The sequence below is a fragment of the Arachis stenosperma genome, chromosome 3, assembly GCF_014773155.1.
Source record: "Arachis stenosperma cultivar V10309 chromosome 3, arast.V10309.gnm1.PFL2, whole genome shotgun sequence".
Taxonomy (NCBI): Eukaryota; Viridiplantae; Streptophyta; class Magnoliopsida; order Fabales; family Fabaceae; genus Arachis; species Arachis stenosperma.
The window spans coordinates 30096453-30123005 of record NC_080379.1 but is presented as its reverse complement, the minus strand read 5'-3'; the positions used below and the strand labels follow the sequence as shown (position 1 = coordinate 30123005).

Here is a 26553-nt window from a genome sequence, read left to right as displayed (position 1 = left end):
CTTCACCACTCACATCCATCCTTCATAAAACCCCACCTACCTCACCATCCAAATTCAAACCACTTTCCCTCCCAAACCCACCCCTACATGACCGAACCCTACCCCCCTCTCCACCCCTATATAAACCCATCTTCACTCCCTCATTTTCACACACCCTAAACACCACTTCTTCCCCTTTGGCCGAACCACAAAGCCATCTTCATCTCCTCTATTTCTTCTTCTTCTACTCTCTTCTTTCTACTTTTGCTCGAGGACGAGCAAACCTTTTAAGTTTGGTGTGGTAAAATCATTGCTTTTTGTTTTTCCATAACCATTTATGGCATCCAAGGCCGGAGAAACCTCTAGAAAGAGGAAAGGGAAGACAAAAGCTTCCACCTCCGAGTCATGGGAGATGGAGAGATTCATCTCAAGGGTGCATCAAGACCACTTCTATGAAGTTGTGGCCTTGAAGAAGGTGATCCCCGAGGTCCCTTTCAAACTCAAAAAGAGTGAATATCCGGAGATCCGACATGAGATTAGAAAAAGAGGTTGGGAAGTTCTTACCAACCCCATTCAACAAGTCGGAATCTTGATGGTTCAAGAGTTCTATGCCAATGCATGGATCACCAAGAACCATGATCAAAGTGTGAACCCGGACCCAAAGAATTGGCTTACTATGGTTCGGGGGAAATACTTAGATTTTAGTCCGGAAAATGTGAGGTTGGCATTCAACTTGCCCATGATGCAGGGAGATGAACATCCTTACACTAGAAGGGTCAATTTTGATCAAAGGTTGGACCAAGTCCTCACAGACATTTGTGAAGAGGGCGCCCAATGGAAGAGAGATTCAAGAGGGAAGCCGGTTCAATTGAGAAGGCATGACCCCAAGCCCATGGCTAGAGGATGGTTGGAGTTTATCCAACGCTCAATCATTCCCACTAGCAACCGGTCCGAAGTTACTCTAGGCCGAGCCATCATGATTCATAGCATCATGATTGGAGAGGAAGTGGAAGTTCATGAGGTTATAGCCCAAGAGCTCTATAAGGTGGCGGACAAGTCCTCTACCTTGGCAAGGTTAGCCTTTCCTCATCTTATTTGTCACCTCTGTTACTCAGTTGGAGTTGACATAGAGGGAGACATCCTCATTGATGAAGACAAGCCCATCACTAAGAAAAGGATGGAGCAAACAAGAGACCCCTCTCATCATGAAATCCCTGAGATACCTCAAGGGATGCACTTTCCTCCACAAAACTACTGGGAGCAAATCAACACCTCCTTAGGAGAACTGAGTTCCAACATGGGACAACTAAGGGTGGAGCACCAAGAACACTCCATTCTCCTCCATGAAATTAGAGAAGATCAAAGAATCATGATAGAGGAGCAACAAAGGCAAGGAAGAGACATTGAGGAGCTCAAGCACTCCATAAGATCTTCAAGAGGAAGAACAAGCCACCATCACTAAGGTGGACCCGTTCTTTAATCTCCTTGTTCTTTATTTTCCTGTTTTTCGAATTTTTATGCTTATGTTTATCTATGTTTGTGTCTTATGATCATTAGTGTCTATGCTTTAAAGTTATGAATGTCCTATGAATCCATCACCTTTCTTAAGAAAAATGTTCTTAATTGAAAAAAGGGAAGAATTGCATGAATTTCAGATTTTATAACAGATTAATTATTTTGATGTGGTGGCAATGCTTTTGTTTTATGAATGTATGCTTAAACAGTGCATATGTCTTTTGAATTTGTGGTTCATGAATGTTAAAGTTGTTGGCTCTTGAAAGAATGATGAAAAAGGAGACATGTTACTGAGGATCTGAAAAATCACGAAAATGATTCTTGAAGCAAGAAAAAGCAGTGAATACAAAAAAAAAGAAGCGAAAAAAAACAAAAAAAGGGAGAAAGAGAAAAAGAAAGAAAAAAAAAGAAAAAAAAAAAGTTGTGATCCATGGCAAAAAGAGTGTGCTTAAGAACCCTGGACACCTCTAATTGGGGACTCTAGCAAAGCTGAGTCACAATCTGAAAAGGTTCACCCAATTATGTGTCTGTGGCATGTATGTATCCGGTGGTAATACTGGAAGACAGAGTGCTTTGGGCCGCGGCCAAGACTCATAAAGTAGCTGTGTTCAAGAATCATCATACTTAACTAGGAGAATCAATAACACTATCTGGATTCTGAGTTCCTAAAGAAGCCAATCATTTTGAATTTCAAAGGATGAAGTGAGATGCCAAAACTGTTCAGAGGCAAAAAGCTAAAGCCCCGCTCATCTAATTAATACTGATCTTCATAGATGTTTTTGGAGTTCATTGCATATTCTCTTCTTTTTATCTTATTTGATTTTCAGTTGCTTGAGGACAAGCAACAATTTAAGTTTGGTGTTGTGATGAGCGGATAATTTATACGCTTTTTGGCATTGTTTTTAGTATGTTTTTAGTAGATTTAGTTAAGTTTTTAGTATATTTTTATTAGTTTTTAGTTAAAATTCACTTTTCTGGACTTTACTATGAGTTTGTGTGTTTTTTTGCGATTTCAGGTATTTTTTGGCTGAAATTGAGGGACCTGAGCAAAAATCTGATTCAGAGACTGAAAAGGACTACAGATGCTGTTGGATTCTGACCTCCCTGCACTCGAAGTGGATTTTCTGGAGCTACAGAAGCCCAATTGGCGCGCTCTCAACGGCGTTGGAAAGTAGACATCCTGGACTTTCCAGCAATATATGATAGTCCATACTTTGCCCAAGATTTGATGGCCCAAACTGGCGTTCAAAGTCACCTTCAGAATTCCCAGCGTTAAACGCTGGAACTGGCACCAAAGTAGGAGTTAAACGCCCAAACTGGCACAAAAGCTGGCGTTTAACTCCAAAAAGAGTCTCTACACGAAAATGCTTCAATGCTCAGCCCAAGCACACACCAAGCGGGCCCGGAAATGGATTTTTATATCATTTACTCATCTTTGTAATTCTTAAGCTACTAGTTCCCTATAAATAGGACCTTTTACTATTGTATTTGGAATCTTTTGATCACTTTAGATCTCTAGATCATCTTTGGACTTTTAGTTCTTAGATTATTGGGAGGCTGGCCTCACGGCTATGCCTAGACCTTGTTCTTATGTATTTTCAACGGTGGAGTTTCTACACACCATAGATTAAGGTGTGGAGCTCTGCTGTACCTCGAGTATTAATGCAATTACTATTGTTCTTCTATTCAATTCAGCTTGTTCTTATTCCAAGATATCACTTGTTCTTCAACTTGATGAATGTGATGATCCGTGACACTCATCATCATTCTCACCTATGAACGTGTGACTGACAACCACCTCCGTTCTACCTTAGATTGGGTGAATATCTCTTGGATTCCTGATACACGACGCATGGTTGATCGCCTGACAACCGAGCCAGCCATTCCGTGAGATCAGAGTCTTCGTGGTATAAGCTAGAATTGATGGCGGCATTCAAGAGAATCCGGAAGGTCTAAACCTTGTCTGTGGTATTCTGAGTAGGATTCAATGATTGAATGACTGTGACGTGCTTCAAACTCGCGATTGTGGGGCGTTAGTGACAGACGCAAAAGAATCACTGGATTCTATTCCGACATGATCGAGAACCGACAGCTGGATAGCCGTGCCGTGACAGGGTGCGTTGAACATTTCCACTGAGAGGATGGGAGGTAGCCACTGACAACGGTGAAACCCTTGCATACAGCTTGCCATGGAAAGGAGTAAGAAGGATTGGATGAAGACAGTAGGAAAGCAGAGAGACGGAAGGGACAAAGCATCTCCATTCGCTTATCTGAAGTTCTTACCAATGAATTACATAAGTATCTCTATCTTTATCTTTATGCTTTATTCATATATTATCCATAACCATTTGAGTCTGCCTGACTGAGATTTACAAGGTGACCATAGCTTGCTTCATACCAACAATCTCTGTGGGATCGACCCTTACTCGCGTAAGGTTTATTACTTGGACGACCCAGTACACTTGCTGGTTAGTTGTGCGGAGTTGTGATAAAGAGTTGAGATTGCAATGAGCGTACCATGTTGATGGCGCCATTGATGATCACAATTTTGCCCACCATTGGTCTACATAGATGTCCTCAGATAGGTCACCATTTAGGAAAGCTGATTTCACATCCAGCTGATAGATGGTCCACCTTTTCTGTGCAGCAACAGCTAGTAGCAATCTGATGGTATCCATGCGAGCAACCGGAGCAAAAGTTTCAGAGTAGTCCACCCCACTCACTTGAGCATATCCCTTCACAACCAACCTGGCTTTATACTTGTTCACAGTGCCATTTGGGTTCAATTTTGTCTTAAAAACCCATTTGACACCTATAGTCTTCTTGTGATCAGGCTTAGACACAAGTTGCCATGTGTTGTTCTTGTTGATCATGCTCAGTTCTTCTTTCATAGCTGAGGCCCACTCCACATTTCCTTTTGCTTCCTCAACTGTTCCTGGTTTTAGGAGAGCCACATTACATCTGGCATAGACCTCTGCCAGTGGTCTTGTACCTCGCATAGGCAAACTATCAATCAATTCATCTTCAATCAGCTCACACTCATTCTGTAGATCTGCTTCCTCATTTAACTCATCCTCATTCTGCACATTAGCTTCAACTACAATATTGTCAGCCATTTTCTTTTCAAATACTGCCCTCTCCCAATTTTTATCTTCACAAAAAATCACATCTCTACTCATAGTAATCTTTTGAGCATCAGGACAATACACTCTATAGGCTTTAGACTGAGAACTATACCCTACAAAGATACCAGCCTCACCTCTATGATCAAGCTTGTCTCTACTGACTGAAGGAGTCAAGTAATAGCATAGACAACCAAATGTTCTTAGTCCACTAACCTTTGGTTTGTACCCGTGCCATGCCTCGAATGATGCCTGCTTGTTGAGAGCTTTGGTTGGTAACCTATTCAACAAGAAGACAGCAGTATTTACTGCTTCTGCCCAGAAGCTCTTGGGTAGTTGTTTGCCTTGTAGCATACATCTTCCCATCTCCACAATGCTTCTATTTTTCCTTTCACTCACCCTATTTTGTTGGGGAGTGTAAGGAACTGTAAACTGCTGCTTTATGCCAGAGTCCTCACAGATGGCTTTGAACCTTTTTGAGGTATACTCACCACCATTATCACTCCTCACTGTCTTTATTTTACAATTTGCTTCATTCTCCACCTCTTGTTTGAACCTCAGAAATACTTCATCAACTTCTGACTTTTGTTTGAGAAAGTAGACCCAGCAAAATCTTGTGCAGTCATCAATGAAGGTCACAAAGTACTTGCTTTTGTTCAGTGACTCCTCAGGCATAGGCCCACAAACATCTGAGTGAACCAGTTGAAGCTTCTCCTTGGCCCTCCATCTTGTTTTCTGGAATGGCTTCCTTACTAGCTTCCCTTGCAGACATACTTCACAATCAGACACTTCACTTCCCAACTGAGGCAAGTCTTCAACTAAACCATGCCTCTGCATAAACTGCAATCCCTTATAGTAAAAGTGACCCAACCTTCTATGCCACAACTCCTCCTGACCCTGCACACATGCCATAGCTTTGCTTTCTTTGCTTGCAGGATCGAATGCAAATGTTTTGTTCTGCATAGGGATCCTAAACAAGAGTTTGCCCTCCTCATCTGCAATAGCACATTCATTCTTATCAAACACAATCTTCATGCCCTTCTCAACTAACTGTCCCACACTCAGAAGATTCTGATCTATCTTGGGAACATAGTAGACATCAGACATCAGCTTCACTCCTCCAGGGCCTTCAAGTAACACATTGCCTCTTCCTTCAACCTCTAGATGATCACCATTCCCAATTCTCACTCTAGTATTGACTGATCTGTCAATATTAGTAAAAATTGCCTCATTTCCTGACATGTGATTGGAACAGCCACTGTCCACCAGCCATCCATCACGTGAGACTTGAGACACAAAGCCTGAAGCAACAAACAATTGCTCCACTTCACCTGCAGCTGCTTGAGCCTCTCCTTGTTGAGAGCTCTTTTCTTTGCAGATTCTCTCTATGTGCCCCATCTTCCCACACTTCCTGCAGACTACATTTGGTCTTCTCCAACACCTAAAGAAAGGATGACCTTTCTTTCCACAGTGTTTGCAGGCTTCATCACTCCCTTTCCTCACTTGTGCATCACTTGAACTAAAACTGGTCTGTTGAGCACCAAACTGCTTGCCTTGCTTCTTCTTCTCACCACTTCCATGCTTCACCCTAGCCTGCATTGCACCTTCAACTGGCTCATCTCCTCTCCTCAGTACCCTCCTTTGTTCTTGTGCTTGAAGAGCACTAACTACTTCAGCAAATGGCATCTCTGAGATTTCTCTTGTGTTCTCAAGAGATGCTATAGTAGCTTCAAATCTTTCAGGTACAGAACACAGGAGCTTCTCGACAAGTCTTTCCTCTCCAAGATTAGTACCCAACAGTGCCAATTTATTGGTTAAGTCTAGGAGTTTATCAGCAAATTCTTGAACTGATTCATTTTCCTTCATCTGCACTCTTTCTAGCTCCCTTTTAAGGTTCATTGCTTTCATTCCTTTAATCTTCTTATTGCCCTCATATTCTTTCTTCAAAAAATCCCAAATATCTTTTGCAGATTCTAGACTCATAATCCTATTAAAAATAATAGGAGTAATAGCAGCATAGAGACTAGATCTTGCTTTGGCTTTTCTAGTCACACGTTCTTTGTAGAGCTTTTGTTGATTTGCAGTTGGATTGGCAACCAATGGAGGCACCACGTAGTCATCCTCCACTGCCTCCCACAGATCAGCTCCTTCAAGGAATGCTTTCATCCTCACTTGCTAGACATGATAATTGCTCCCATCAAGGATTGGAGGAGCAATGCCTGCTAGCCCAATAGTTGTTGATGAAGCTTCCATCACCACAGCCCTTAAGATACTTAAGGCTCTTGATACCAATTTGTTGTTGTTTCACTCAATCCTCACACACTCTCACTCACTGTCCTGCAATGAATTTGCAGAACTCACACTCGAACTGTTGTATGTTCAGAGAAAAAGAGAGAGAGAGTTGAACACTAGAGAACTGAAGAAGCAAAAACTACTCTCTGACACTATTCAATCAACTGTTAAATACAATAACAGAAAAAAAAAAACTAACCACTCACTCCACTACCTTAAGAATAGGACTCCACTTCCTTAAAAATAGAAACTAGCTGAACAAAAAAGATTAACTTGCCTCTGAGGCCACTAATGACTTTGACCCTATTAACTGAATCATACACATAAGCATAAAACAGAAATAAATAAATATCAGGTCCTAATACATTATCTAACACTTTGGTTGTTGACATGAAGCTCTGTCCATTAAGCTCTAATGGATTTTTATTTTTAATAGTTTATTATTTTGGTATACAATTAATTTTAACATTATGTCAACATTTTCAAGAAATCAATTGCCTTTATCTTAAATAATGTGTTCTGTATCCTAAATACACTAAGGGACAGTAAAAAGGCAACAGAGCATAGGAGTGCATTCAACAAATACAATATAAGGGGTCTGTCTCGATGCCTGAATTGGTTGAATTTGTTATTGATTATCGTCACTAAACCTTGAATTTGTTGTTGTTTTACTCAAATAATTACTTAAGTAAATCTTTTTGTTGCTGAAAGTCATCACTGAGTTGAATTTGTTAGTGATTGAACTTTGAATCTGTAGTTGTCTTGCTGAATAATCACTGAGTTAATTTTTTTTGTTGCTAAAAATCATGAGTTGAATTTGTTATTGATTATCATGACTGAACCTTGAATTTGTTGCCGTCTTTGCTCAAATAATCACCTAGCTCCTTTAAACTTTTACAGCATGACTTTGCAGTTAATTATTTTGTACTGTGTTCCTTTATCATTATAGCTTGTGCCTTTGAATCAAATGAAAAGATTTGTCAATGAAATCTCCCTGCAAAAATGAAGGTGGCAGCAGCTCCAAAGAGATTGAAGATCCCTCACATCCATTGCTGCAACACAGGCAAGCAGCTTTGAATAAAGTGAAAGACTCACTTGACTGCTCTCAATTGGAGATTAACTGGCATTTAGATCCATGGTGATTCCACCATTCTATGTATTTTAATGAATTAATAACAAAATATTGAAAAAATTGGCAAAACATAGGCCAAATATTTAATATCAACTGTACTATAGGCATGATTCATTGTTGTAGTAGAAGTTATCTGTGATGTATTATCTTGAGAAAGCTTATCCTCTTATAGCAAATATTAAATTCATACATGTAATCAAAGTATGATCTTTGTCAAATACATTTGAACTTTTTCCGTCAATTTTCATTAGTTTTAATCAAAATTCTAGTATATACAGATTGATTCATTTGCGAAATATAAAAACAGAATCATATGAAGCATGTAACATTATTAGTTCAATTCAAAATGATACATGATTCTCGTTCACGGTGTTAGCTTGTCATTTAGTTGGGGAAGAAGTGAAGAACTATAAAAACTCCTTTTTGTTTTAAGGTTCCAACAATGCTCATCATCAAATAGAAACTCAGAATAAATTGTATTAAGAATCAGGATAAATATGTTTTCTTCTCTTTATCAATTATAAGTTTATAACAACAACATGAGTACTAGTCTTTTTTAAAAGAACCAACTAAAAAAAGAAAATATAACATAATCAAAATAAAATGAGTCAAGGCAACACCAAATCACATGAATTGCTGCAAGTTCTTCTTTAATATCTACATTGCATATACGAAACTTCAAGATACAAATATGCATGACAATGATAAATTCAAATTCTAACAATGGCACAAGATTAGTTGTTTACACAGAAATTCACTAATTTTGTACTTCAAATTCAACAATGGCACAAGAGGCACACCCACTGAGCCATTTTGTTTAATCATCCTTAACTGTTTGAAAACAACACCACAAGTAATAGAGCTTCTTCAGCAACAGCATCCACAATCATCTCATCATTATCATCATTAATCACCAAAACTAATCAGCACCCTTAATAACATTCTTGCTATAATAATGGTTCCAATCTTCTTCATCAGCATTCCTTTGTCTTCAATCCCCACATTCCATTAAGTTCAGAAGACACACACTAAATAAATTCACAGAAGACTTACCGGAAGGAAGAGCAGCGAACGGCAAAGAGGCTGACGGACGAGCTGCGACAAAGACAGGCAAAAATGCTGCTGCAATGGCGATGAAGACGGGGCTGGAGGTGGCGACATTCAGGATGCGATGAGGGAAGACTATTCTGTCTCAGCCCTCAGGCGGAGACGGCGACTTTGCGATGAGGCTGTGAGAGTGAGAGACCGCGGCGCTAGGGCTGGCAATGGGTAGGGTAGGGTAGGGTATAACCCTACCCCTACCCGCGGGTTAAAAATTTTATTAAAATTCTACCATACCCTACCCGCGGGTTGAGAATCTCTCAACCCTAACCCTACCCGCACCCTAAAATTCTAAACCCTACCCTATCCTACCCTACCTGCAGAAATATCAAATTTTTTCAAAGTAAATATAAAATTCAATTATTTCGAATTTTATACGTATTAATAACATAAAAAATAAAAAACTAATGCTCTAAATTACTAAATTAACTAACTAGTTTAGTAGTTGTTCACTTATTATAAGTCATTACATAAGAGATGTTGTGGGTTCAACTCTTACTTCCTTCACTATATAGAGATTTTTATAAATTATGTGTTATATATGAGGTGCGGGTAGGGTAGGGTAGGGTACACCCTAAACCCGTACCCTACCCTACCCGCAGGCATATCCGGACCGTACCCTACCCTACCCGCAGTGAGTAAGGTAGCCTACCCTACCCGAACGGGTTGGATCGGGTTAGATACCCGCGGGTAGGGTATGAATTGCCAGCCCTACGCGGCGCTAAAAGGGGAAGACCGGCAAGAAGGGAAAAAAAAAACCAAAATAAACCGTTTATGATCACAAATAAAAAAAAAAATTGTTAAAGATCAACCGTATTTTGGTTTGATTAATGCTACATGTCAAGTATTAAATGGTAGAAGTAATGTGTGTTAAAAAAAAAAAAAAAGATATTTCTTGTATCTTTATCTAAGTCGTGTCATATTAGATATTACGTTGGAATTCTAATTCTTGGTACAGATCCATCCGACAAAATCTAACATAAGGCACATGTATGCAACAAATTCGTGCTCATGCTCTAAGAGGTCATGAACCCGATGACACATTAATTTATTAAAAACAATTTGATAAATGTAATAAATAATAAATAACAAGAAGCAGAAATTACAATTTGAACTATTAAAATTGGTGGTCTTCCAACTAAATGCATACTCACCGACTCTCTTCATCACTACTATACAAACTATATATATATGTGCCGATGTTAGAACCAAACCAAACTTTTTCTTCTTCTTTGTCATCGTATTGTCTCATCACACTGGCACTTTGATAGCCACAAATGGTTAATTAGAAACTAATAAAAGAAAATATACATGATTGTGAAGAGATTAATTAGCGTTTAGAAGTAGCTCAATCGAGATTCAGTGGATTTTCCATTGGTTTGGCGGCGAGGAGTTCCAATCTCACATGCATTGACTCTGGAAGCAAACCTGAGCGAGCAAAGTGACTCACCAAGTGAAGATGGGTCTGGTGAGATGTTCACAAACATTAGTGTCTTTGAGTCTCCTCCTAGACATGGCTGTTTAATAAGAAAATGTTAACAAAGGAATCATCATTACCATTTCATTAAGCATTATCTAGAAATAAATTAGAAATAGGATTACAACTTACAAGTAGAAGAACCAAAAACAATAAAGAAGTTATTAACTTGCAAATACAAAAATATTGCTTGTTATGTAATAAACTAATAACAATTAAAATAATTCAAAATTCATTTCTAAAAGGTATATTTCGACAAAAAGAAACTTGAGAGAGAGGTTGTATAGAGCTTTTAACCCTGAACATGGCAAGTTCTTTAATGGGGTGAAGAATATATTGTTGTATCTTGATGGACCTTGCACTAATATATAATTTAGAGAGAATTAATGACATGTTTTTAACATTTTAGAAAATCTAACTTTCGCCTAATATTATTTTTTGATTAAGGTTATCTTAGTGATTAAGTTTTTGATAGTTAACTTTAATTATTTATGGGCGAAACATGCAATTTCCAAAATAATTAATGTTGGTGACAAATCGTAATATCAGATTTTAAAAACATAATTTTTAGATGGAATATTCTTTTAAGAGGTCCATTGAAGACAAATTCCCTTGAACATTACCAAAAGAATCAGGGGTATACACTGCTATTTTGACAAAATTGTCATGGATATTTTTTAAAAATGAAACTGGCTCAGCATTTAATGCATGTGTTTTTCTGTCTTCTATCATCTCTCAAAAAACGAAACAGATCCTGTTTTAACTTTTTCTCTCAAAGTACTCAAATAACTGAGAAACTTTAAAAATACTTATCGAAACGAGTACATTTCTTCGAACCAGCACAACGAACTTGCTCAATATACATGTTATGTAAAATTTGGAAAAGGGTTATGTTAGGTAACTAATAATTTTTTTGAACAACATGAACAACTATCAATCAAATCAAAACACACTACACCTTCAAGTTACCCACCTAAATCTTAATATTAGAATAACTATCTGCACACCTAGTGAAATGAACATCAAATATATCAATTGTTCACACTGTTTAGTATTTTCATTGTCTACCTATACTTTTTCTTTGGAAAATGGTACGTGAAAGAAGAATTACCTGAAGTAGATAAGTAAGCTTTGAGTTCCTGAAAGGCACGTGATCCTCCTTCTTTGCCAAGGCAAATATTACATCACTCAAAGATGACAAACTTTTGTTGATTGCCTATATATATCAAAATAAATGAGAATTTAAATTATTTTAAATGAAATTAAGAGTTCAACCAGAGAACCAACTATTTTTCAGCCAATATCAATAAACTTTCTTGAAATTACCCTTTTACCCTAAATTTTAAACATTAAATCTTAAACCTTAACCTTAAATCCTAAACTCTAAATCCTAAATTCTAAACACTAAATCCTAACCCTAAACCCTAAACTCTCTAAAAAGTGGGAGTTAAAAAAGTAATTTTACAATAACGAAAAAAAAAAGTTGGCTAATGTTAGCTCATTTAAAGTTGATTCCCTATACTTATTTACCAAATATACAAGCACAAGAAAAATTAAATAAAAATGCCATGGCTACACATACCTGAGTTTCTTTTAACCTATCCCCGGTTGAGCCACTCTTTGATAGACGCTCACTACCAGCAAGATCAATAAGATTCAGAACACCTTGCACTTGTTGTTCAGTGCTCTAGCAGAAAAACAATGCAGTTTGCATATGATGGAATCAGGTAATGTAAGATGAAGAATAGAATGTAAAACATGATTTTGATTAATTTGTTACAGAGAAACATTTAATGTATATATACATACCTCATTTACACCATATATTCTAAGGGTGAATACAAAATGACTTCTTGATGATTGTTCATTCATCTGGGTCTTTCCCACCGACCTAAAAGGAGAAAACATGAAAATTCAATATAGTTCAAATTGATATCGAAAGGCAAAGTATTTTGACTTCTAAGAGAAAATATTGATTATTGTTGCACTAGAATCAAACTAAATTACATTGGCTTCCCTAAGATTAGGCAATATTGCATACAACACCCTCAATTTGTAAAAGTACACACTAGCTTCCTCTAAAGTTTAGACGACACTACACTTGATATCGCTGTATATTGTAAAATGTGACACCGACTTCGATATTGCTTTGTGAAATGTGACACTGACCACCTTGTAATTTTCCATTTCCCTTTATCTCATTCACACAATAAAAGTTGTTGCCTATATTAATCAACTACTATGACATTATAATGCAATCAACTAAAGTGGCAAGCTAATTGACATTTGACAGTTTGTTGATGTAATGATTAATGATAGTTGCAAAACACAGCAGAATAGGACAAAAACTGGAACCTAATTTACCTGCTATTTGCGGCTTGGTTCAATAGAAATGCAACCTCTCTAGCACTCTGAACATCGACTACTGTGAGATCAGAAACATGTGTATTTCCACTTGTATCATGTTTAATTGTATACTGTTTTCCAGGAGTACCATTCTCTTGGCGTGTTGTAGATAGCAGATCACGAATTGTTTCGTTGTATATTTCCAACATCGACACCTGTAAAATATTACAATGAAAGAATACTCAGCATCTAAGTTTAGAAAACAAATGATGGACATTGCAATGATGGGAGAAGTTAAGAAAATACTTGATGTTACCTACCTGCATTTCATATTTCCAGCCTTGAGGCTGCTGAGACTGTTTTGTTTGAAATATTTGTTCTAATGAACGAGGTATCAAGCCCTTTTCTTCAGGATGTCCAGGCCTGCCCATCATTGTATAGGTTTTCCCTGATCCTGTTTGACCATAGGCAAAGATGCAAACCTGAAAAAGAAAACATGATGTAGAACCTGGTAGTCAAAATACTGGTTGAAAAATTTAATACCTATCAAGAAGTCGAGTTATGAGGTGAAATCAGTAGAATCTCACCCTCTTAACTGACTTCTTTTGTTGAATTACAGAAAATAGAAACAAAAACAGAATTGGAAATACAAGATAGGAAATTGTAGAACCCATAGACTCTCCTGGGTTCTCGGCATAAGGAGCTCCTTGGCCTCTATTTCTATTTTTAGGAAATTCTGGTCTGTCCTCTCCTCCTTTCCTGTTAGGTTTTGTAATGCTGCCTTCTAGTTAAAATAATTCACTCACATGCTTTAATCGTTCTTGTCAATGAGCATACCTGTAATGACAGCTTGCTCATTCCCTACCTACAGTTCCTTGTCTCATCTGTTGTCTAGAAGAATTAAAAAGTAAAGGAGGAACATTCCCATCCCTAAGGATGGACCCATGCTGTCTCTCTTTTATCTTCTATTTCTTTTAAAGCATTACTTTTCTCAGGGTATGCGACACATTATCGTATTATTTGCTCTAAGGAATTGCTTTCACAGTTAGAGTAGCGGTTAGATTAAGTCCTCCCCTCATCAATTATAAACATTTATGTATACAGGAAGAGGATCAACCAATTGAGAGAGGAGTGACTTCAAGACTAAAGTCATGTGATTTCATGAATGACTTTTATTTGGCCCGATTTCTCCTCTCCTCTCATTCTCATATAAAACCAATCAACCCACTAGAACATCTCTATGTGTATGATATACATACCAATTTGTGAACATGCATATTAGAAAAATGCAACTTCCGACATCTAATCCACTAGGACTGAGGTGTTACACAACAAAGTTAGGTCAGAATCTAAGAATCCAGATAAAGAAGGATAGTTGGAATGCACAATATAGTCTCTAAATTTTTTTCTTTTTTTTCTCTCGAAATTGAGAAGCAATTATGTGGCAGTTATTTATATATAATTTGAGAAGAGATGTAGCATAACGAAGCAAATAACAGAAGAACTTAAAAGTTACCTTATAACCATCAAGAGCACTTTGTACAAGCTGTGAAATTTCTACGAAAACTTCTTCTTGTGATGCCTCTGGTGCAAAAACTTTATCAAAGGTGAAAGAATGTTTTTGGCCTGCGAATAAAAAGAGTAACATGAGGTGACAATGTGTAAAACGAGCTTACAAAAATAAGAGAAAGAATAACTTCAGTGTCATCACCACAAAAGAGTTACCATTTTGAGCTAGGTCAATGCCTCTTCCACAAGCTTCCATTGATGTTGGATAACTGATGATCTTGCCTTCTGAACTACAACTTTCATCGGGCAACAATGGCCTCACTCGACAGAAAACACGAATGTTCCCTTTTAATTCCTGTTAAAATGGTGATTACTAAGGTATGGATACTTTTACTGTCAGAAAACAAATATTTTGGCTCAGTGAATTACCAAAATGGTATTATGTAATTTTTTCCGCAGCATCTCCCCTTCTATAAGTTTATATTCTGCATCCACTAAGCGTTGTTGTAACTCATTTACGAATTTCTGTTGCCCTTCATATTCAGTCCTTGTCTCAATTACTGATATATCAGACACCTGATAATTAAAACAAGCAATAAATAAGATACATAAAGATTATCACTAAAATGTAACATAAAGATTAGAGTGAAATACTAAAATTATCCAACAAATTTCATGTTGCTACCAAAATTACTCATGGTAGAACAAAATTCACCTGGTATACCCGAAAGGCTTGATTCATTTGACAAATCTAGCTAAGAAGTGGGTAATTTTGGTACCTAAAGAATATCATCTAATGTGTATGTCAAGGAATAATTCTCTCAAAAACTTTAAAGCTGTTAGGTGAAGGTTCATGAATGAATTTACATCCACACACTCCTCACCCAAGAGCACTCTGGGCTTTGATGTTTAGACAGTCCATTGACTGAATCAGCAATTGATAAAGCATGGAATTTGTTTCGAAAACCTCATGTCTTCTTACCTGCAGTTTCTTCTCTGCAGTTGCTAGCTGCTCATGCAATTCCTTTATCTGCATATCTTTCAAAGAACATTTTACCTGTGCAGGAAATTTGCCATCTCGTGACTCCAAAAAACAAAAAAAAAAATATGAATTTTGAAACGAAAGGAAAATTATGTCTTTAAACCAACCTCTAGTTCATTCGCTTTTAAAATCAACTTGTCCAGTTCAGAAGATGAGTTTTCAGTAGATTCTTTAACTTTCTCTAATTCAGAACTCAGCATTTGCACTTGAGACAGTTGTCGGTCTCGTTCTTCTCTTACTTGTTGCAACTCTCCTCTAAGAGAAGCAACTTCACTAGCTAGAACATCCTTCTGTTTTACAGCCTCTTCTTGAGAAGCCTATAAAATGAATGCAGGAAATTGAATAGTATTTTAGTTGCAAGTTAACAACTAAGGGACAAAAGTACAAACACAAGAAAGAAAACAAAATCAAGTTCAATAAAATTACTTAGAATTTTCATGAAGGATGGTAATAAGAAATCCCAAACCCACAAATGTTTATGCTTAAAGTTTGTATAAATAATAGAAAACAATAATATAAGTAAATAAACTTTTGAAACTCTAAAATCTTTTGCAGATAAGCACTTTCAGTTTCTCCACTGGTTCTATCTACTATAGAGAACATCTTTGCCAATATGAGTATATGACTCGAGATCAAATGGTTTCCACCAACATAGAGTGTCATAAATCACCCGAGATTAACAAAATGTTACTCATGTTAGCATCATTAAAATTTCTTGAATGTCTTAAGATTATATAGAAATCAGTCTACAACCTTTAGAACAAAGATTCAAAAAGAAATAAATTTCCCTTTCTCGAGTGTTATTTTTCTAAAAACTAAGGAAAGAAAATCCTAATTTCTAAATAAGTAAATTATAGCAATTTGCTCATGTTTCTGGGGGCGGAAACAGAATTACCTCTATGCTTCCTTACCATTGAACAGTTATAACCATTTAATGAACAATGGCAATTTGTGTAACCCAATAAATAAGGGGGGAAAATTAATTCCCTTAAGAATTTAGTCCAATTAGTAATCCCCCATTTACAAATGAACCAAAATCTAAAACTTCTTTACAAATGAATCACATAACATTTGAGACCCCTACTAGCAACATTTTAAGTAAGCCAGCTTCAAAATATAAGGATGTAAATAGTAAGATATGCTCTATATGAAGTACAGGAGCAGTAACCAACACCACGGGAGGAGAAAAAGAAAACGATTTAGTAAATCATAAAATTCTTCTTAAACAATTGTCCTTGTCAACAAAGTTTAGAGATTTCACCTTTTAGATGGTTACTGAAAGGCATTTCATGCATATACTAAAACTGCAAATATTCCCTTTATACATATATTCTACTTGAACTCCAAACTGGAAATGTTCACATGTGAAACAAACTCACAATGGACAATGTAAGTTGACCCCTTAACATGGTGATATTCTCCACCACAGTAGCCTTTTCTTTCTCAACGCGTTTAAGTTCATCTTCAACTGTTGAAAGCTCTGTATGAAGTTTTCCATTATACTGTTGTAAGCTTGTTATGTAATCCTGTAACCGCTTATACATCTCGTTGAGCGACGATATCTGCAAAAACACATCGATGAAGGCATTGGTACATTAGTATAGATCCTGAAATGATTTTGGGAAAATAGATGAAGTGGAATTAAATTACCTTCTGATTTGCACTTTGGATCTCTCTTTGTGCTCTCCCAAGGTCCTCAGACAAAGTGGTATGTGACCTCTCGATGTTAATCCTGGACTCCCGCTCTTTCTCAAGAGATTCAGCTGCAGCCTTGTATGTAAAAAGATAATCGAAGAAAAGAATTTGTTATTGGCATTTCCTTAGCATACAACATTCTCTGTTATCACAATTTAAAACTCAGTCCACTTGAAAATCTTTCTTACCGCCCTTTCTGTTTCTTCCTTGATCAACTTTTCTTGTAAATTAGTGCAGTTCCGTCTCATTTCTGTGATAATTGAGTTCAGTTCGTCTTCCTTGATTTTTAGCAGCAACTCTGTTATCAGATGCATCGAACCACATCAGTACTCGAATCCATTGAGATTTATTCAAAAACCAAAGTGGATAGTAAAAATGAAATTAGCCTACCAATTTCCATGCATTTTTGCTGTGTTAGTTCCAATGAGTTCTTCAACCTCTCCTGTTCCAGTGAGTAGCTCATCTCAATGTCTTGGAACCATCTTATGCAAACCTTAAGCCTTTTTATATAATCAATCATATTTTCACATCTTTCCTAGAAAAAATAACACTTAATGTTAACATATGAAATCAAGCAATAATTCAAGTAACCATGTATCTAGCACATCAATTTACAAAATGATAACCACTTTGATCTGAAATCCAGATAAGCAATTGACACAACAGGTAATTATAATTATAATGATCAAATTAGCTCAATTAAATTTCACTAACCTTATAATTGAATCTGTCTTTCCTTTTGGCTTTCTCATTTAAGAGTGCTTCCACATCCTCTCTTGTGAACTCTATTATGCCATAGTCTGATCCAGCATTGCTTGGTGGAGCACTACCAGGAGTAAGATCATGGCCACCACCAACACCATTCACAAGTGAAAAAGCTTGCCTTGATCTTCCATTAATGGGAGTCCCCACCATTGTTTCACCTCCAACTTGTTCTTGCCCTTTGTCTATTAGCATCTCATCAACCTCAAAGTTCTGAAAATATCCTCAACCAACACAAAAAAGAAGATCACGCATTTTCTCAAACATGAAGACTGCACTGAAAGAAAGAAAAGAATGAGAGAAGGAACAAAAGAACCCATGATTGGGAATGAAACAAAGAAGGTACCTTTGAAGAAGGTGTTGGAGGAGAGGATGTGAGTGAAAATGGAGGCCTGTTCTGGGTTTTTGTGACCATTTTTTGAAGCAGAAAATAGAAACACAGTTAGATGAAGAGGCACAAGAAAGAGAGAGGAAGAGGAAGTGAGAGAGAGAGAGCAATGTGTATAGTGTTGTAGACTTGTAGTAGTGTTTGTTTGTGTGTATTTGTCAGCGTAAAACTGTAAATAGTTTTGTGGGGCCATTGATTGCATTGAAAGCTAACAATATATCAAAACCGTTGCTTTAGCAGGCAGGAAGATTGATGACGATCCACGAACACAAAAACAAAAATAGAGGGGAACTTTTTGGGTACAAATGTAGAGAGAGACTAATTGAAGAAGAAAAATATATAATATACACAAAATTGCTATCTCCCAACCAAATTCAACTACTAAAATATATTTGTATATAAATATATATAAATTTTAATTTATTTTTAATATATATTCTTTTATTAATAACTAATTTTGATATATATATATATATATATATATATATCTAACATAATTATAATATATGATATATAATATAATATAATATAATTTTAATATATTAATGATATAAAATATTTTATATAATCGTTTAATCACATTTATTTTTTTAGAATGATAATTAACAGCTTAATATAATTAATATAAAAAATAATTATTTTTACTATATTATTACATAATTTAATATACGTATAAAATTATTTTATATTAATAGTGTATAAAAAATAAATTTTATATAATAATATGAAAAGGTAAAAAATAATCATAGGTTTTTCCACTTGAATAAAATAACAATCACCTTGTCTCAAACTAAAAAAAAAATATATGCTTTCTTTCTTAATTTATATACATTGAAAGTATAATATAATTAGATTATATTTATATTATATTTTCAAGGTAAAAAAATTAAAATAATGTTTATTTTAAAAGAGATATAATAGAACGGCTGATATATATTATTAAAATTAATATAATTTAACACATTTATCATTTCATCAACATAAAATGATAGAATGTATATATGTATAAATTTTATACAAAATGTTTAACTTTATATAGTTAAAAAGAATTATCTTTTATTTTAAAATTGAGGTAGTGTAACATATAGGAGAATATTTATTGTGTGTTGGTTGTGTGGTAGATGACGATGATGATGATGATTATTATTCTAGATCTGTTATTGTTGTTGGTGCTGTTCTTGGTCGTACTTACTTTAGCTTTTCTACTGCCGTTTCAGTTTCATCTCTTGGAACCTTTTAAATAGATAAGCTGTGATGGTCACGTGGGCTTACTAGTAGGTAGAAAGTAGAAATGGTCTCACTTCTCGGAGTGTTGCCTTTACCTTACAAGTGTCACACTTATTACTAGTAATCATTAATATTAATATCTAAATCTTTCAAGCCTTAATCATAGGATTAGGATCTAAGTATATGTCGAGTTAATTTGTTATGCTAGATCACATTTATCTCCGGGTTATTAGGAAATATAGTTTGCGGAATCCTATGCCAAAATATGATAATATTGGGAGTATCTCTCATGTTTAGTTTTAGTTTAATTTTATTTTAAATATTGTAAAATATTACATAAATATTTATGAAATTATATATTATAAAAATTAATTTAAAATTTAATATGAGATTTATTATTATTATACTTAAATTTTTAATTTAAATTTTATATTATTTTAAATTATTTTAATTAAATTATAAAAGTTTAACTAAAATTAAAATTTTGGTTCATTGAATTTGAAAAAAAGAATTACAATAAAAAAAATTAGAATTCTGTGGAGATAAAAATTAAAAATTTTGTGCATTTAGATTGAAAAAAATTAAAATTTTTAAAAATAATTGAAAAAAATATCTTAAATTGATTTAGATTTATTTTTCTACTAACTAAGTATATCTTATTTATTTGAGTAATTTTGATTGAAGTTTTGTCACAACATTATAATATTTATTTAATAGACTTAATAGATTATACAAGTGGCAACATTTAACTGATCTTTTGTTAAAATAATACAATCTCTCTTTATTGATACCAATTTTATTTTGAGTAATTCTTCACATACAAGTGATTTTCCATACAAGTCATACAAGTCATTTATAAACACGTCGTTTTACGTTTTTTTTTGTGCCTTTTTTTTTCTTTTTCTTTCTCCGTGCTTCCTCTTCCTCTTCTTTTTCTTCTTCTTCTTCTTCTTTCTCTGTGTCTCTTTTTATTCTCTTCCTCCCTCTTTTTTTATTGAAATTTATTCTCCTCTTTTCGTTTTCTCTTTCTCCTTCATTAAAATCACCAGAAAAAACGAAGAAACATTATTCAAGGTACGTTTCTTGCCTTCTCTTTCTCCTTCTTCTTCTTCTTGCTATACGTTCTTCTTCCTCTTCCTGTTCTTCTTCTTCATTTACGTGCTTTTCTCTTTGTTTTCTTTCTTTGTTATTCTCGATTTCCATTGTTTTTTTATATCAAGCTCTGAAATCGTTTTTGAAGAAGAAGAAGCAGCAGCAGAAGATGAGGAGGAAAAAGAGAAAGAGTTAACTTCAACGAATTTTGGGTGTATTTTTTAAATTCTTTGGGTGTATTTTTATAATCCTTTGGGTGTATTTCTTAATTCTTTAGGTGTATTGATTTCAAGAAGAAATATACTGTCTCTCCCTATATTGGGTTTATTTCTTAAATCCTTTGGGTGTATTTCTTAAATCCTTTGGGTGTATTTCTGTAATCGTTTGGTTTATTTCTGTAACTGTTTGGGTGTATTTCTGTAATCCTTTGGATGTATTTCTATAATCGTTTGGGTGTATTTTTGTAATCGTTTGGGTGTATTTTTGAAATTCCATCATCTTCAAAACAATTTCAAAACTTGATTTCAGAAACCATGAAAATCGAAAAAAACAGAAGGAGATCGAAGGCAAAGAGAGAACGCTTTTCCATACAAATCATACAAGTCATTTATATTCACGCTTCTTCTTCTTCTGTAACGCACCTGTTAGGCCCAACTTCTGTAACGCGCGTGTTAGGCCCAACTTGTAAGACTTGTAAACAAAAATGACTTGTATGTGTAGCACTCCTCTTTTATTTTAAAGATAATATTAAATGTTAAGTTTTAATTTTAAATCAATTTTAATTGTAGATGTGAAAGTGATACCAAAAATTATTCTATTGGAGAGTTGCTCTAAGAATTTAGTCAAGGGTTTAGCTCCATGATAAAAAATTTTAATTTGTAATTTTAATATTTGTTTTTAAAATACAAGTTACTAAATTCTTTAGCTAAACTTTGCATTTTAAAGTTTAATTATTTTGTTATTTTTTATATTTTTATCAAATTTTTTTAAGGATTTTATTATCTTGTGTCTTAAGATACACATTAAGATTATAAATTGAGAAAGTTTTTATTAAAAATATAAAAAAAATAGATTTTCAATACATTTATTAAAAAAAATTTAAAATTTTTTACTATTTGTGATCTTATTATGTGCTCTAAAGGCAAATGTTAGATAAGCCCAATTTTAATTAGTTTTTAATACTTTAAAAATTTGTAATTAGATATTCTTATATTAAATAAATATATTTAATCAAGTTATCACTATTTGTTACATTTTAGAAAAAATTTATAATGATCATAAACTAGTTTTAGAATATTTCACAATTCAACAAAAATCAAACACAAAATTAATATTCTAAAATTTTTTTTGCATTTTTATAAAAAAATAGATAACAAGGATCATATTGAAAAATTTTATATAATATAGAGATTGAATTATAATTTTTTTTTAAATATAAGGACCTAATTAAAATTTTACTAGAATTATAAGTATTAATAAAATAATTAAACTTATTTTTAATTGGTGTGTTTCAATTATTTGATATTCTTTTTATATTTTTAGTTAATAATATCAAAAAATCTCGCAAGAATAACAATAGTTTTATTTATTTTAAATTTTTTTATGTTTGTTTCTTTTTCATTATTATTTTTGTATGGCTTGACTTTGATATAGTTTGTCCTCAAGTAGCTTTCTTCTAGCTTTTAACTGGGATGAGTTATACCTCAACACAAAGAGAACATGAAGAGTAAATATTTATAAAAAATACTTCAACGTTTAAATTAGTGTTTGAAGAATGAGTTCTACTTTAAAAAGTAATTCTCCGATCAATGTCTTTCCTTTTTCCTTTCTACTTACCTTTTTTATAATTTGAATCAGTGTCAGTCATTGTTTATCCATTTTAAATTATATTAATAACAAATAAAAATACATTAGAGCGTTTTGATACGATGGTAATATTGATGGCTGATCTTATAATGTTTGGAGTCGAATTATAATATGTAATTCTATAATAGATATATCATAGACCCCAAGTTTAGTCTGATGATATTTTAATAAAGTAAATTGAATTTTAAATAATGATTTATAACTTGACGTTTTTAGTTATGAGTATAGAATTCTTAAGTAAACATATTTTATTAAATAAAATTAATAAAAAGATAAATTTTCTTGTTAAAAGAAATGAATGGCTAGTTCATATTCTAATTAAAAAACAAAAATATTGAAAAAAAAAAGTCTCTTCATTTAATTCGGGTAAGGGAGATGAGGAGGAAAAAGTTCATCAACTAGCCCCAAAAAATATATATATATAATCTTCAAAAAGAGAAAGACAGATTTAATCAAGAAAGATGTGAATGAGGATGTGTATGAAAAAGGGAAAGAGATTTTTTTAGAAGAGTTTAATGCTTTTGTTAGTAATAAAAAAATTGCACTGTTTTCCGAATGGAGGTAATGGAACCTCTTATGGCATGGAAATTTTCTATCGTGGTGGTTAGGATTAGAAGTGAGTCGAGTTTAGTTGAATTAGATTAAATTTAAGTTCAGCTCATAAAAATTAAACTTAGTTCACGGTTCGATTTATTAATAATTGAGCTTATTTTTTAAGTTCAAGTTCAACTCACCGAAAGCTCACGAGCTCACGAACTAGCTCAAATAATAGAAACATAAATACATAATCTATAATTCTATATCAATAAATTATAATTCATATATTTTAAAAAATATTTAAAAAAATTAATTTTATATATTATTATCTATCAATAAATTATAAATTTTTTATTATGTCTTTCATTAAAATTATATGTAAAATTTAAAATAATTAACATCATTAATATATATAATTATAAAAGTAAAACTTCACAACAATCATTTCAAAACATCAATTCAAAAAATATTGGAATACAGTAATTTAGTCATTTAAATAATTAGTGTATATGAAGTAAACTGCTAAAGATTTCTCAAGAGTCAAGAATGACTTTACCTAATTACTGTGGATTTTTTTGCTTTGAACATTGAAAGCTATAAATAAATAAATAAGTAAAAAATAATTTTAAGGAATTTCTTTAAGATTAAATTATCTTTTTATTTCATTTAATTAATAAATTTGTGTTCATCATATGATCTAAATTAAAATAACTTTATTTTTTTAAATCAGTAAATTTGAGGTGACTTTATGATCTAATTATAAAAAATATAATTTTATTTATTCTAAAATCATCTCACTTGCAGAAATTAACTTTTTTATATAGAACAAATTTTAGTGGATTTTAAATACATGAAATAGGGGTGATTTACTTGACTATGGTAACACAAGTTTCTCCTAAGGCAAGAGGAGCGGATAACTAAGTGTGTGTTTGGATTGACATTGGTCAAATTGGAATTTGAATGAAAGTGATTTTGTAGAATTAATTTTGAATAAAAGTGAATTTGTGCTAACATAATTTATGTTTAACAATTTTTATTAAAATTAATTTTGATAAAATAAATATTATTTAGATAATATTTGTTAAATTTACTTATTGATAAATAATTAATTAATTATTAAAAAATATAATATTAAATTATAATATTATTTTTTTAAATATATTTAATCTTTTTTATACTTCTTTTGCCATTTTTTTATATAATAATTTTTATAGTACTCTATTTTAGTATATTATAATTTTTTTATTATTATAATAAAAATTAATATTTATTTATTAAATTAAAAATAATATATAAAATAAAATATTTTAGTACTTCTCTTAATAATCTTATTTTTATTATTATTTTAGGTTTTAATTTTTTACTAGTTATATTTTTATTATTATTTATAATTAATTTTTTATTTAATTTATTATTTTTCATAGGAATAATAATATATATTATAAAAAATTAGAATAATTATTTTAATATTTTCAGTATTCTTTTATTTAAAAAAATTACGAAAAAAAATCAATAATAACTAGCAACAAACCTAAACGTAAGTTGAGTGAATGCAAAAGTTATAATTTTTTACAGTGAACGGATTTTTAGAATACAAAATTAAGTCTGCATTCAGAGGAAAAATATTGCCAAACATCAAAGAACAATATTCAAAACACTTAAAACCACTTTTATTCTCTTCAACGTGTTTTCAAACATACTCTAAATTTCATCGGTTGTAAAAAAAATAGAAATATGACGTACATCCTGCGCTCCTTGATATTGGTTGTTATCACTGCTTACTAGCTTCTCACAAGATACAAGAATGTTCTGCTGTCGCTACATGTTTAAATTTGTCATTTCAATACTTTTTGTTGGTTGTAAAAAGAAAAAGAAGCATAATTTTTTTTAAACTACAAAAAGCAAAAAAAAATATAAATTCCTTCTTGTAGACTATGAAAAGGTTTTTAAAAAAATTTATTGCACCTTATATTCCTGGATTTCACTTAAAAGCTCCATTTTGAGGCATTACACTAAGAATTAAGTTATGTAAAAATTTTTAGCATTTAACTTGTATTGTCACTACTAAAAAATTGTTGGATACCATTAGATTTAATAGTGGAATAAATTTAATAGTATTTATTTATCAGCAGATAATTTTGTCTGCTGCTAATTATCGACTAATTTAGCGATGGATATAAATTTTTAATTAGCGAAATTCTGGAGCTTGTTTTATCGTCGATTTTTTTTTGGTAAATTCGACGATAATATATTATGTATTATTAATAATTAAGTTAATAATTACTAGCAGATTTAATTGACAATAAACTTAATTTTTAATTTTTTTAAAAAATTATTTAAAAATTTAATATATAATTTTAAATATTTAAATTTAATAATTTCTAAAGTAACAAAATTCAAAATTTTATAATTTTTAGTTAAAAGTTCACAAACAAATTCAAATATCAAAATTTATTATTAAAAGTAAAAAAAAAAAAGAGAATTCAATTAAATAGAAAAATCAAATTTAAAATACACCAAACCCTCAATTATAAAATTAAACAAAATTAGACCAGAAATCGAAAGAGCAATACTAATGAGCATTAGACTTTACGCTATGCTAATGTTAATACATTACATAAAAAATAAATCATACCAAACTATTTAATTTATGATACTTGTAAGTTGTAAGACTATCCAAAAATTAAATTTTACTTAAGAATCACCAGCATATTATTTTAGTATTGAGAATTGACAAAATAAAAAGGTATTTGTTGTAGCGATATAACATCTGTCATCCCCTTTGAATTTCATTGCAATAGTATCATATGATTTCAAATCATTGGAGCCGCCAAACTTATAATGAATCAAGGATAAATGATTTACTTAGTATTTAAAAAACACAGATTTAGATAATCAATCTAAGATTTGAATCAGATTTTTTCGTCCGCCGTCGACTGATTTAACGGTAAATATAAACTTTTAATTAGCGAAATTCTGAAGTTTGTTTTACCGTTGAATTTTTTCTTCAGTAAATTCGACGATAATATATTATTTATTATTAATAATTAAGTTAATAATTACTAACAGATTTAACTGACAGTAAACTTAAATTTTAATTTTTTTAAAAAAATTATTTAAAAATTTAATATATAATTTTAAATATTTAAATTTAATAATCTCTAAAGTAACAAAATTCAAAGTTTTATAATTTTTAGTTAAAAGTTCACAAACAAATTCAAATATCAAAATTTATTATTAAAAGTTAAAAAAAAGAGAATTCAATTAAGTAGAAAAATCAAATTTAAAATACACCAAACCCTCAATTATAAAATTAAACAAAATTAGACCAAAAATTGAAAGAGTAAATGAGCAATACTAATGAGCATTAGACTTTACACTATACTAATATTAATACATTACATAAAAAATAAATCATACCAAATTATTTAATTCATGATACTTGTAAGTTACAGGACTATTCAAAAATTA

At 32.4% G+C, this 26553-nt stretch overlaps 1 protein-coding gene across 2 annotated transcripts; it reads right to left on the bottom strand.

Moving 5' to 3' along the window:
* Positions 1 to 10141: 10141 nt before the first annotated feature.
* LOC130966342 (kinesin-like protein KIN-14N) lies at positions 10142 to 18482 on the bottom strand. Of its 2 annotated transcripts, none has more exons than XM_057891129.1 (17): positions 18319 to 18482; positions 17925 to 18185; positions 17601 to 17745; positions 17399 to 17508; positions 17166 to 17285; positions 16895 to 17077; positions 15623 to 15832; positions 15456 to 15530; positions 14903 to 15049; positions 14690 to 14828; positions 14481 to 14590; positions 13285 to 13446; positions 12983 to 13179; positions 12428 to 12509; positions 12201 to 12305; positions 11730 to 11834; positions 10142 to 10658 (listed from the first exon to the last, which is right to left on the bottom strand). In XM_057891129.1, the coding sequence occupies exons 1-17, from the start codon at positions 18385 to 18387 to the stop codon at positions 10479 to 10481; spliced, it is 2400 nt and encodes a 799-aa protein (XP_057747112.1). In that variant the 5' UTR covers positions 18388 to 18482; the 3' UTR covers positions 10142 to 10478. The 2 variants fall into 2 exon arrangements, with proteins under 2 accessions (XP_057747112.1, XP_057747113.1); XM_057891130.1 differs by having other exon boundaries at positions 17925 to 18249; positions 18319 to 18405.
* Between the last annotated feature and the right edge of the window lie 8071 nt (positions 18483 to 26553).

Coding starts and splice junctions, on each gene's coding strand:
- LOC130966342 (XM_057891129.1), bottom strand. CDS start 18,387: ATGGTCACAAAAACCCAGAACAGGCCTCCATTTTCACTCACATCCTCT. Junction 17,509..17,600: donor GCAAAAATGCATGGAAATTG/GTAGGCTAATTT, acceptor ATCTGATAACAG/AGTTGCTGCTAAAAATCAAG. Junction 15,531..15,622: donor TAAAAGCGAATGAACTAGAG/GTTGGTTTAAAG, acceptor TTTCCTGCACAG/GTAAAATGTTCTTTGAAAGA.